Genomic DNA, 14,098 nt, shown 5'->3' with positions numbered 1-14,098 from the left:
TGAATTAAGGTCACTAATTAGTAAGGAACTCCCCTCACCTGGTTGTCTAGCTAATAACTGAAAGAAAAAACAAAAACCTGCAGACACTCTGCCCTCCGTGGAAGGAGTTTGACATCCCTGTTTTAGGTTGTTTTCCTTATTTGACACATATCCAAAGGAGTGTGTAAGTTCATTAATCAGGACATTCCTGCATGAAAGTCAAAAGGGGCGTATCAGGATATGGTGTTCTCCGGTGTTCCCGAACAGAGAAGGATATGGTGTTCCCGAACAGAGAAGGATATGCCTCTGCAGTAAAGGCAGGACTTCTCATGCCCATTTCAGAAAATTCCACAGAGATGACATCACTTAATTTCAACAAAGTAACCCCTTGTCTCACATGAGAACCAGGAGGCATCCTACTAAAAGCCATCCCACAGACCTTTATACAATGCTAAATGCTTACTTCGAGCTTCAATACAAAACTAAATGGGAACGATTTGCAAAATATGATCAAATATAAATTAGGGGAGACAGTAATGTTAATCACTCATAAGAGTGCATTCAGATAGAATTCAGAACCCTCGACTTTTTCCACATTGTTATGTTACAGCCTTATTATAAAATGTACTAAATAAAAATGTTTCCTCATCAAACATCACAATACCCCATAAAAGCAGTGAACTCACACAAAAATGAATTACCTTACATAAGTATTCAGACCCTTTGCAAGGAGACTCGAAAGTGAGCTCAGGTGCATCCTGTTTCCATTGATCATGCTTGAGTGGTTTCTACAATTCAATTGATTGATTTGGAAAGGCACACACCGGTCTATAAGTCCCAGAGACAGTGCATGTCAGAGCCAAAACCAAGCCATGAGGTCGAAGGAATTGTCCGCAGAGCTCCGAGACAGGTATTGTGTCGAGGCACAGATCTGGTGAAGGGTACCAAAAAATGTCTGAAGCATTGACGGTCTGCACAGCAGGCCACTGTGTTCTTGGGGACCGTCAATGCTTCAGACATTTTTTGGTACCCTTCACCAGATCTGTGCCTTGACACAATACCTGTCTCGGAGCTCTGCGGACAATTCCTTCGACCTCATAGCTTGGTTTTGGCTCTGACATGCACTCTTTAAAATGGAAGAAGTTTGGAACCACCAAGATTCTCCCTAGAACTAGCTGCCCGGCCAAACTGAGCAGTCGGGGGAGAAGGGCCTTGGTCAGGGAGGTGGCAAAGAACCTGATGGTCACTCTGGAGTTCGCTAAAAGGCACCTAAAGAACTCAGACCATAAGAAACAAGATTCTCTGGTCTGATGAAACCAATGTTGAACTCTTTGGGCTAAATGCCAAGTGTCATGTCTGGAAGAAACCTGGCACCATCCTCACGGTGAAGCATGGTGGTGGCAGCATCATCCTGTGGGGATGTTTTTCAGTGGCAGGGACTGGGAGACTAGTCAGGATGGAGGGAAAGATGAACAGAGAAAAGTACAGAGAGATCCTTGATGAAAACCTGCTCCAGAGCGCTCAGGAACTCAGACTGTTGGAAGGGTCACCTTCCAACTGGACAATGACCCTTAGCACACAGACAAGACAAGGCAGGAGTGGCTTCGGGACAATTCTCAATGTCCTTGAGTGGCTCAGCCCGGACTTGAACCCGATCAAACATCTCTGGAGAGACCTGAAAATAGCTGTGCAGCAACGCTCCCCATCTAACCTGACAGGACTTGAGAGGATCTGCAGAGAAGAATGTGAGAACCCCCCCCCCCCAAAAAAAATAAAGGTGTGGCAAGCTTGTAGCGTCATACCCAAGAAGACTCAAGGCTATAATTGCTGCCAAAGTCGCTTCAACAAAGTACTGAGTAAAGGGTCTGAATACTTACGTAAATGTGTTTTTTTATTTTGTATTAATTTGCAAAAAATTCAAATAAACAGTTTTTGCTTTGTTGTTAACGGGTATCGTATGTAGATTGATAAGGGATTTTTTTTTAAATCCATTCAAGAATAAGGCTGTAACATAAAATGTGGAAAAAGTCAAGGGGTTTGAATACTTTCCAAATGCACTGTATATAAACGGGTTTGAGGCCTACAGATTTTTTCTTATGCACACACCGGAGATGAGGTAGGTAGTGGTACTCACTGGTATCTCCCTGGCTAGGGACTGCCCCGGGCAGTGCTGGGTGAGGTAAGTACTCACTAGTGTCTGCCTGGCTGCCCACGCTGATGTATCTGTCGTTGCCCACCTGGGTGGTCTGGTAGTAGGTAGCCTCATCCTGCTGGGGCACCTTGGCATTCTTCTCTGTCAGAAAGGCCACCGCCTCCGCCAGGTCTCCATTACTGACCTGCAGGGATAGCAGGGTTAGAGCTCTACTATCAGACTGGTTTAGATGTAGACTGTCAACACTTACTCTGGGAGATCAATAAAGCTGATGAATTGGGTGAAAATAAGCAATTTCCAGAACTCCCATTAGAGATTTCAGAACATAAAATTGGTAACATTTCAAATTGTGTCAAACCATTTTGAAATGCATCCCTGAAAATCAATATCCGCTATATGGTCTGGCTGTATCAGTCAGTCAGACCATATAATGGTATCTATGTGCTCCCCATATTGTACGGTCATCCTTTTAGCTATATACCTAAGTATGCTGCAGAGCTGTCTGATTAAATCATTTTACTAGTTCTTCAAAGTAGATAAGGCATACTTTCACAAACTGTCTTGATCCCACTCGTTGCGGTCTATGCGGTCTGTATGCATCTAGCCCAATGACTGTACGATCTAGCCTAAGGTAGCAGGCGTAAAAGTGTATCCGTCCAGAGATCTGTATAGAATGTCTCCGCCCTACCAATGGGGGTAGTTGTCCAAAAGGAAGGAGACCAACTTAGGTCCAAATTAAGCAAATATAAACTCATTGGGCTTATTTTGGACAGAGAAACCACTCGCTTTGACTCTTCCCCTCTAATCTGTCACTCTGTCCGAGCCTGAAAAAACTGTCGCAATGGATTAGGGTCACTGTAGTTAATTACCACGTTTCTGTGCTGAACTAGGTTGGATATTTGCTAAATGAAAACTACAACTCCTTTTAGCCTAGCGTCCCATAGTTCTTGACTTCTCTCGTGAATGATTTGATTTCTCTCTAAGAAACAGCATGTTCGGCTCACAAAAAAACTAAATGGATTTCGAGTAATTTGTATTTTCCAGTTACTAAACAACCAACACATTTCAGTTAAATCGTTCAGCATTACAGACTAAATACAACAGCTTGATCAACACTCAGACATTGTAAATTGAGAAATCTAACAAGATCTCGCAATTTGACATCACTGCATGGGCAGGGCCTTGTGTGTGTGTGTTACCTGCAGGGCCTGCTGGAGCAGCTGGACGTCTGTGGTGCCTGTGACCTCCCTCAGCTGGTTCAGTAGAGTCTGCTGGTGCTGTCAGGAGCGAGAGACGCACACATCATCAGAGAAACAGGCAGTCAGAGATGTTGGGGGGAAGAGGCAGAGATTCATAGAAAGCGAGAAGAGGACATAACAGGACAGGACACACATCACTCTCCATCACTTCACTAACTGCACTACACATCAGCAGGATCACATAATGTCTGACTGAATCATAAGTGAACCAAGCTCGCTAGGCTGCAGAGGGTGTTGCATTGCAAGTAGACTACAATGTTTTACCGAATCCATGCAGGCCTTATCTGGACCCCTGACCGTTTCTCTAAACACCAGACAGTTAGGCTTTAGCTAGTGGAGAGGATGAGACTGCACTGTGCACTCATGTCTGCCCTGCTGTAACTGTCGCATGTCAACCCCAGCTGGGATGCAAGGGCTGTGTCCACTAAACAATGAGCCAGTGCATTACACACACTGGCCAAGTGCACTCCAACGCTCCAAACAATGATGAAGAAAACTTACTGTCAGGGCCTGAGGCTCAGGCCACTATTCTAGGTCCTAGGATCGTAGCCATAGAGGGTTGTACAGTAAGTAGGCCCTACACTGTTAAAGGTGGCTGTTGTGCTGCAAAGATGTCCTCATGGACGGCCCATGTTTGAGTAAAAATATATATGGGTGCGTAGTGTGTACTAGTTCTCCACTTGTGTCCACTGTGCAGCAGCTCCTTAGCAACTAGCTCCAGATATTTCACAGGGGGTTAAAAGTGAAAGAGTTTCACTCTGGTCCTGCCTGGGGCACCTGTGTTTCACAGGGCCACGAGAGAGAGGGAAGACACAGTTCACACCTCTGTTAGAGTAACTGAACATAAGCAACACACAAACCAAGTCCTCCATCTCAGTCTCTCTCTCTCTCTCTGGCCCAGCTCCCATGCAGGCTAAGCAGTAAACACTACTAGGCAGTGCTCTTAGGACAGTGAGTCAAACCCAGAGACAGCTACTAGGCCAAGTTCTCTCTGAGCCAAACAAACACACTCCACCCCATACTGGAATTCAAAAGAACCTCACTATTATTGGGTGTCTCTTAATTCTAATCATAAACTAGGTAGTTTGGATACTGGATGCTGATTGGCTAAAACAGCATTTAGCCGTGTGTATGTGACACCATATACCATGAGGTTTGTCTTTTCAGCTTGATATCATTGCGCCTTTTCACCTTGATAAAATGGCTACATCAACAATAGCTTGACATGCCGGTGTAGAAAATGTGAGTTTAATTGAACTTGAGAGAATCCGAAACAAACATTGTGAAACAAACAAAGTGGGCACTTACCTGCATCACTGACTGTTGTGAAGAAAAATGGATACATTGTGAGTTTGGGAATACATCAAAAACGGAGCGGAACCTCATTCTACAGGATTTTTATGGTTCACTGTTTGCTAGCTAGCTAAATCATTCTAATGTATCCTGGCAATATAACCAGTCGATATGTAGACCTAACTATTAGATAAGGTTATGTTATCTTATGTTTCAGGTACACAAAAGAGCCGATGGATGTGAACATCCTCGCAACAATGTTGCCAAAGATCTTCAAAACAGCTGGCAGGTCTCAGATTTACCAACCACTGCCTCCGAACCACCATGATCCCGAAACTTGCTTCAAAGTTACTGGATGCCAAATCTGGAAGCGGTCGAGCACTACACAGCAGCATCTTCCCCAGCTAAATGAACGGCATCAATTTCCAGCGGAGCCAACAAACAATAACATGGGACAATTTATTTAATTTGTGCACAATAAATGGAAACATTCAGATCAACATTAATAAATAATTGGCGAGTGTTAGTTACTCTAGTAGTGGCGCTAATGCTTGGTATTTGTATACATTTAATGTAAGCTTGCTAGCTAGCATGTGGTTAAGAATTTTGTCCGTACTACTTTTTCAGGCAAAGTGCATTTATGAATTGACTTATTAAAGCAACATTTTCAATTTAGATTTGTAGTTCCTTGCGTTACTGTGTTGCAACCGGTTTATTAAAGCAATAAGGCACCTCAAGGGTTAGTGGTATATGGCCTATATACCACGGCTAAGGGCTGTATCCAGGCACTCCGTCTTGCGTTGTGAATAACAAACCACCGTCTTGTAGAAAGTGCATTATATAGGCTAGCTACAAGCAGGCAGAATGTGACAGTAGGTGAGAGGGGTCAGGCCCTCTTATATTTAATTTAATTTTACCTTTATTTAATTAGGCAAGTCAGTTAAGAAAAATTATTATTATTTTCAATGACGGCCGAGGAACAGTGGGGGTTAACTGCCTTGTTCAGGGGCAGAATGACAGATTTTCACCTTGTCAGCTTGGGGATTTGATCTTGCAACATTTCGGTTACTGGCCCAACGCTCTAACCACTAGGCTACCAGCTTCCAGTTGCCTGGAACACACCTCGACTCATCCTCATGTGGCAAGTCTAGAGCGTCTGTCTGTCTGTCGCACAAAGTCTCTCCTTACCATGAGGTCGGTGATTGACACTAGCACAGCGAGCCTTACAGGAATGAGCATTCCTAAGTGTTACTAGACCAATGAGTTTACAGGAGTAGCCTTTAGTCATGCCACCTCAAAAAGCACAAGAAAGAAGTTTGACATCCACCTCGATTGTTCTGAAATAATTTCTGTAGTTAGAAACAGATAAGATCAGCATTACTGAAACATTATTTTGTCAAAATATAATTTTCTCTCTGAAAAATTAAGCTAATTGATTAGGTACTATTGTTACTGAATATTATATGAATGCAGTCCATTTGTTTGCAATCAATTTGCTTAATTTCTCAGAGATAACATTTTATTTCAACAAAATAATGTTTCAGGAATGCTAATCTTATCCCATATCCAATGTGAGTGAATTTAAGCCTACATGCAACCAGGCATGAAGGCAATATACTGTTTTGAATGCTAACTGTGTGTCACTACCTAGGTGTATTGCAACTTCACAGGGCAGCAATATAAATAGCCTTGTATATAGTCCAATAACACGATGATGATAAACCTCCTGCTGTTCTGAACTAAGTCAATAGAGAGTAGAATCTAAACATGTTGCCAAATCATGTCACCATCAACACTGATCAAAGGATGTGGTGCTGGATGGTAATCTGAGGGATGGTAACACCCTCAGACAAATCCCATGACAGTGTAATACTGCTGGTAGGTAGCTAGCTACCTTACCTAAAAAGAGTTGAGTTACGTAACCAGCTGCTATGGTGTGAGGGCTATGCTGTCAGCAGCCAGCTCACTAGTACTAGGCTAGATCATTTGCTTCATAGAATTAATATTGGTTAACAACCTATTGCTCATTAAGCCCTCTAATAATGAACTAAAATTAAGAAGTAATGTTGTTGCACCTCCTCTTCCAAATCCAATTAACAAATAAGAGATAAGGTGTAATGTGACCAATGTTTTTCCATCTTTCAATCAAAACACAATCAATTATGCATATCTGCATAGTTGTACTAGATACGTATTTATCAAATATGTTCTTTAACGTAACCTGTCAAACTAACCAACCCACACCCAGCAAGCTTGCAGTAATGCAGTTGCATTCACTCATCGTGGTCACTCCTGGCTGCCTGGCAGTCACTGCACGTAAACAAACATATCCCAACAGTAATTTCAGTAACGTTAGCAAACCAGACCAAGCACACAGCCTGGGTCAAGTGTCTTGTTTGCATGTTGAAAGCAATAGTGACTTGCTATTATAACCCCTCAACAGTCAATAACTGTAAATTACTTCTAACGCTTCTGACTCCTTAGCTGACTAGCTAGCTAACAATAGAGCTACATTTGACGGTAGCTGCTAGCATCTGATCACAGGGCAAAGACTGTCTGAACTTGAGGTAGCTAACATTTGGCCACCCAGTAACGACCAGTTTGTAATGCTGAATTGACGACATTAGCTAGTTACCCAGCTAGCTAGCCGTTGCCCTCATAGGCGTGTCACTGTTGGTAAACTTATGTTAGCGGGGCTAGCTGTAACGTTAGCAAGATAACGCGCTAGCTAACTTGCTGACAATGTAGATAGGTCTAGATACCTAATTAGCGACTATAGTTGGATACCGATCTGCCTTCGTGATTTCTTTGACAAGGCAATGGGATTATTTAACGATGCATGTTGTTTGTAAATACTTTCAGGGACTGTACAATCGATTGAGAAAATATCAAAGGATCTGACGCCACACTTGGGAACAAACATCAAGCTAACTTTCTCTGGCAGTTTTGCTAGCTAGCAACCAGGCGGAGAAGGAAAACATTGCCACTACGATGCACCTACCTTCTGAGAATGCTGTTGGAGGACATTCTGCTCCACGGTCATGGCCGGTTGAGAATTAAACGGAAATAGTTTCAACAAAGGTAAAAAAAAATATTTTTAAAATACCTAGTTATATCCAAGTTAAATAAAATAACACTTAATATGTCCCCCAGTTAACCAACACGATAGCGGGCGCCATGGGAAATGCAGGCATGGAGGAAAAATAAATGCAGCTGGCAAGCGATCGCTTTTCTGTTCTCGATTAGTATTGCCTTGTTGGACTGCATTTACGTCACTGATCTAGTTTTAGAATTACGTAATGAACAACTTTCAGTTCTGTATTCTTGCATACTTTCCCTTTTCATTTCTTCCTATACGAAACCAATCATTTAAAACAAACGGTTTGGATTTAGTTTAATAACATGTCAGCTTCACTATTAAAGGTTTGAACATATGTGTGTATTGTGTGATTACCAATGACTATGAATAAGGGTAATAATGTGGGTTATATAATATAATAACTATTTTTCCCAAAGAGAGAAAGATAGCCTTGATACAATGTGTGTATTTTCTAGATTACACTTTAATGCCTTAAATGTGTGGCGTAAGGTTAGGGACCAACTCAGTCCATTTCTAATAGCAATGTATTAACAATTAAACAGAGCCCACATTAAATATATTTGCAAATCACACAAAAATGTAGTTAACAAAATCATGTAACATGTTTATTATATTCATTTTCATGGAGAAAATAGTATCTCCCTTCAGTTGGTAGTGTCATACTTTTCCACTGGTTCTTCAGTGTTCCCAATCTTGGTGGAGGGCTTTGAATGAAGTTTGAGGTTATCAGCAAGTAGGAATGGGTTATTAAGGTGGCAGCTCTGAAAAGCACATCACAAAGGAGAGGAGAGAGAGGAGAGAGAAAGAGAATTAGCTACTGGTGCTTGCAGACTACTGCATATAGCTATCTATTCGAACAGTAGGGCTTTTGAGACACTGAGTGGGCTGAGCTGTGTGGTAAGCCTCCTCCTCCTGCTCAGAGTGATGCTGTGACCTGAGTGGGATGAAGGTGCTGAAAGTGCTGTACTTCTACATAACAGAGAACATGTAGCCCTGCCAGATACATGACCATAGGATCAACTTATGAGGATTTATTAATTACAATGATAAGAATTGCTGACTAGAATTTCTCTTTCTTTCTCTTCATGTAATGTAGCACATATTGTTATGGTCTATATGTATGGTGGAAAAATATACAAATGCATGATGGTTTCTGGATAGCCCAGAGGAAATATACTAGAGGGTTTACCTGAGGGGCACATTTAGGGCTTGGTGCAGGTTTGTCTGAGCTTTGGATGGAGAAGTCAGAGGAGAATCGGGAATGCTGAAGCACGGCTGCCATTTCTGCATCCACGGTTACCTCTATGTCTGTCTGTAGGGATCAAGCAGAAACACAAAACACAGCTCTTCAGAAGCAAAACGCAGGTCCAGAAAGGGAGAAGAGGAATACTTGCCAGCTTTTTAATAGGGGAATAGGTTTGGTGACAAATTACTTGGACACACCTCAAAACAATGATACATGTCAAACTTGAGTAGGTCGGGAAGGTCAGGGACCGTTCCTTTGTAAGCCACGCTCTGCTTTCTATTTTTGGGCAACTTGAAGAGGCGGTAAGTTGCAGAGGTGTGTGTGATGCCACCTGTGGGGAACAAGAAAACAAAGAAACAGATGTTTTGATCTGATAGTTGGTAATGGAAGTGGTTGAAATTAAACAATATATTAATTTGTTCTCATCCAATCATGTTTCAGAATAATGCTCAAGAGAGATGGTAACAGAGAACGGAACTGTTGAACCTTGCTAGACATTGAAGTCGACCTTCATCTCATTGTCCTATTCATGAGATGAGGCAGACATTAATGTGCCAACTTACTTGCTTTCTTCTGTAACTCACTATTGTGGACCATGATGTGGCTTGCAGTGAGAAGGTATGGAGTACTAAAGCCCACCTCGTGCACTAGAGAGATCAGGTCTCGCCAGTAGAGGGCACCACTCAAGCCTTCACCTGTCACAACACAGAAAACATGACATTAGATTAACAATTCCCAACCAACTCAACCCCCCCCCCCCCCCCCCCCACTGCTATGTTGTTGATATTTTAATGTATCTAGAACAGTGTGTTATTGGGTCTCGCATTGGCTCAACATCATTATTCCTGTCAGATAGCATACATTCAACTTTTAACTCTGTCAGCTGTCACAAAGCAAGCATTCTTACCCCACAGAACTGGGTCTTGTTTCAAATGTTCCGGAACAGCCTTGCTGGAATATATGTCACTCAAGTAAAGTTCCCCACCCTCCTGTAAATACATAGGATTTGACATGAATTGAACATTTTACAATCTATAAAACCTATCAGAGTTCTGACAAGAAGGCTCAAGAGACAATCTAAATACTATATTATTGTATGAAGATCATGTGATTTACTATGAGGGAATAGTTTTATTATTTTATTTTGCCCATTTATTTTGGTGCTAATCTCTACAAAAATAAATGTTTTACAATGTTGTAGGTGAAGGTAAATCAAACCACATCCTCATAAGTAAAAGTTTATTGTTTCTCCAGCAGATGGCAATAGAGTATCAGCAGATGGCAATAGAGTATCTGGTTTCACACTGCGTGTTGCATAACGATAGGTTCACATACCGACAAAGATAAATGAGGAAAAGCAAATGATTCATGAAAATGATGCCACTTTGTAAATCAAGTAGCTTTTAAAATCACATAGTCTTTTTTCCAATTTACAGCATTGCAACTTAATCAATATTTTATATATTTATGTGAGGCATGCAGCATGCTGCTGAGGTATTGGCTGACCACCAGAGAGTGTGAAGGTTACCTTGAGCACTCTGAAAGCCTCCCTGAGAACCGGCTTCTTGTCAGGACACAGACACATGGCACAGTTTGACCTACAGACAGACAGACAGGCAGGAAAACGGCAGAGACATCAGTTAGTCAGGGTATTTGGGAACCGATCAGGTCACCAATCAGGGAACAAATTGATAAATCAATCTGTGAACCAGTCAGTGAATAAATGGTAAATAGATAAGGCATTTTCCCTTAACAGACTATTAGCTCAAAGGAGATGGAGAGGAGGGATTGTCATTGGAAATGTGTTGTGTGGGATTTTCTTCAGTAAGACACTCACTCGAAAAGATCCCCAGCAGAAAGCAAGCCTAAGGGTGTTGAAGGAAGGAACAGCTTTACTCACACCAGAACATCCAGCAAACCACTCTGTATTCCCGTCTCATTCAGTTTCTCTATGTAACCCTGCACAAATATGGTGTTGGACTTCTCGTAGCCCTACTTCTGCTGGTGGTACTGGACATATTTGCGTGATGCCAGGATCTGGGTTTAGGATACATAGTATGAAAATCACTTGTGATCCACAGTTTTATTTGTGATAAGATATTAGGTAGGGAATTCCCACAAAATATATTGTGCGGCACGGGAAGCCTACCAGTTCTGCTGTCATGTCAATGCCGATGACATGACCGCTCTGGCCCACTAGTTTACTGAGAATGAAGCAGTCTCTGCCAGAGCCACTGCCCAGATCCAGCACCTTACAGCCCTGTAGCTTCTCAGGAACAACCAGCCCACAACCAGAGTATCTGCAGAACAGCACAGTAGCACCTATGATAGTAGATACTAATGCATTGAAGGTGCATTCTTACTGAGAGTGACCAATGCTGGTGCAATGCAAATATAGTATTGATGCTTTTCACATAGACAAACAGTGAATTAGATGTTATTGATTTAGCCTGTTATCAGTTACAACATGTTTATTATTAGGAACACAACAATATAACAATATGGGGTTATAAACCAGAGAGACTTAGCATACTTTTTGCAGACCGAGGGGTGGACTAGTCGAAGTGCATCAAAAGTGCTCTGGGGTATTGGGGTGGATGGTGACATGCATGATGCACTGGTCTTTAGATTACCATGTATCTCCAGGTGAGAGCCATAGTATCTCTACAGTGAGGAGGATTATAGTAGTTCAAATAAACATGATTCAGACATTTAACATCAGATACAGTGACAAAAATCTGTTAAATAACAGTACAGTATGCTAGTGAGGGAAAATATAAACCTGAACAAGTTCATGGTATTCCAAGGTTTCCATGTTTTAGGCTAATTATAGCTGGTTTCACTTCAATTGTTGCCTAGAAAACAAACACTTTTTTGTTCAAAACACAAAACTGATAGGCTGCACACACTGAAACATTCACATACCAGAAGACAGTTGGGCGGATTTGCTATTACTGTGTAACAGAGATACTACTAGTGTAAGGTGTAAGCACACCTTGAATTTATTGTAATCCCTGCTGATTTTAATTGACATAATTATTTTTTCATACAATGTTTTAGCTGGTAGTAGGACTGACCAAAATGACAGAGCTTACCTGGCTAGAAAGATCGCTTCACAGTTGATGTTCCCTTTCCCCTCTCTGCATTTATTGAGATCTAAGAGCAAGGTGAGTATTGATTTTATGACAACTGATTGGTCTAGTTAAAGCCAGCTGAGTTTGGAAAAAGGGCATCCAGCAGAGGCCTGTAAAATCCATCCAAACTTGATAGTACCAGATTTTGACGATTTGTTGAGGCCAAGTTCACTTACAAGTTCACTTACAAGTTCACACTTCATGCAACAAACTACAATTGTTTTTCAGTTGTATTCATGTTTTTCATGAATGTATTCCTTAATGTGTTCTTTATGATTTTACCTGTCAATTGTACAGGCACTTTCTTTGTACTGTACTGAACATTGTTTTTTGAGTCACGTATAGCAAATGTTTTCCTCTATCCCCTCATGTCCCACACAGAGTTTGTGTCATCTCTGACTGCACATCTTTCACAGTTCAACGCATAATAACATAAATATGCAAGCTATGTGAGTTGGAGATGTCTCAAAATCCCCTCTGAATGCAGATGCAGTAAGTAATGTTGAGCCTCTGTCCCTCCCCTCAACCCATGGAACTGCAGGTCAGAAACCAGTCAACAACAGAGTAAAATGTTGCATGTTTCCCCTAAATGGCCCTTGGACTCTACTGGCACAAAGTTTACATCTCAATCTGGTCTCAGCAAGACCAGCTGACACTGAACTGCTCTTTCTCATTCGACTGGGGTTTTTGAGAAATGTTTACTTGGAAAGTTCATGGCCACAGTGTCATCATGTGTGGTGGAACTGCACAGACAATCACAATGAAACTGTTTCTTTAAAAAAATGTTCTTTGAGAATTGAAAATGGGGTTAAATTGGTCAAATCAATTTGAATCATTGTTTTTTTTTTATTTTAATTGTTTGATTTGGCTAATGGGGACATAGTCACAATCGAGAACTGTGCAGTTTCAGTTCTAGCCAATGTTGAACTTTACTGCTCAGTGTGAAATTTGGCCTAGGTAATAGGCGAATAACCCCAAAAAATATTTTGGCATTTTGTAGGAATACTGTATACTCACCTCAAAGGGCATAAATATTAGTAAAAGGTTTTGTTTAAGGATAGTGGGGGAAAGGATTATATGTGAGTACTTTCCTGGGAGGAAGACATTAACAGACAGGAGATTGACACCACTAGCTCTCCCCAGCCAGTTTGTAAAACATTTACCCTTGTGCTTGTCTGACATTGCAGACGTCAGCCATGCTCTTTCATTGTCAGCCAAGATCCCTCAAATGGACAGGCAGGCAGGCTGCTGCACTGAAGCTCTGACTGCAGAGAGACGCTCTTAGGGATCATTCATATTTCACTCACTCTGTTTACATGTATTCACTTGACCATCAATATGCAGGCTATACAAAATGTGTTATTTTTTTTACCTTGTCAATAATTTAGGGCACACACACATTTAAACCAAACACATATTTCTTCGTGATTACTGATCAATTAAATTTGTGTAGTTATGTATTGTATATCGTTTTTTTTTTTTTGTGGTTTGGTTTTCATATAAGACCTTGGGCATCCAACCTCACCTGCAAACTGTTTTATTTGTTTATTTTTTATCTGTATTTTTGTCTTTCACTTGTTTTTTTACTGCAAAAAAAAATATTAAAAATAAATGAATAAATGTGAACCCTGTGCGTCTTTGAGACAGGTTTCCTTGACACAGTAAACAGTGTCTTAGTAAACAGAGCAGTTATCCATTAGCTCTAATAGACCATCATATTTTCAGTCCATTCTATATTAACCTATTGAATTGTAACTATCACTAGAACCACGGAAATCGTCGTAAAGCGCAATTCCACACATCATGATAATTACTCATTTATGACATGTAATAATTACCAAAACATTTATGTTCACCCACAGAGAGGTCTGGGGAGCAGAGAAAGTCAAAGGTCAAAAGGCTATCAGGTGTGATTAAAATAAAGAACTGAAATCA

The 14,098-nt window shown here is 41.2% G+C and overlaps 1 protein-coding gene and 1 pseudogene across 13 annotated transcripts in view; both read right to left on the bottom strand.

The window, feature by feature from the left end:
* Positions 1-7,938, bottom strand: part of LOC139423081 (ubiquitin carboxyl-terminal hydrolase 25-like) — a 53,045-nt gene extending 45,107 nt beyond the window's left edge. For 3 of the 13 annotated variants that reach the window (XM_071174718.1, XM_071174722.1, XM_071174725.1), the window contains exons 1-3: positions 7,685-7,896; positions 3,331-3,408; positions 2,171-2,315 (exon numbers count right to left, since the gene is read on the bottom strand). In XM_071174718.1, coding sequence (XP_071030819.1) covers positions 2,171-2,315; positions 3,331-3,408; positions 7,685-7,726 — 265 coding nt within the window. In that variant the 5' untranslated portion in view covers positions 7,727-7,896. Of the gene's footprint in view, positions 1-2,113; positions 2,316-3,330; positions 3,409-7,684 lie in introns of all 13 variants that reach the window. The other 10 variants (XM_071174712.1, XM_071174715.1, XM_071174719.1 and 7 more) reach the window with 8 other exon arrangements.
* A 321-nt stretch (positions 7,939-8,259) lies between these two features.
* On the bottom strand, positions 8,260-12,269 carry LOC139422000 (arsenite methyltransferase-like; annotated as a pseudogene).
* Between the last annotated feature and the right edge of the window lie 1,829 nt (positions 12,270-14,098).

Source organism: Oncorhynchus clarkii, chromosome 12 (genome assembly GCF_045791955.1).
Source record: "Oncorhynchus clarkii lewisi isolate Uvic-CL-2024 chromosome 12, UVic_Ocla_1.0, whole genome shotgun sequence".
Taxonomy (NCBI): Eukaryota; Metazoa; Chordata; class Actinopteri; order Salmoniformes; family Salmonidae; genus Oncorhynchus; species Oncorhynchus clarkii.
Note: the sequence above shows the minus strand (reverse complement) of the source record. Positions and strands in the feature narration are given on the sequence as shown.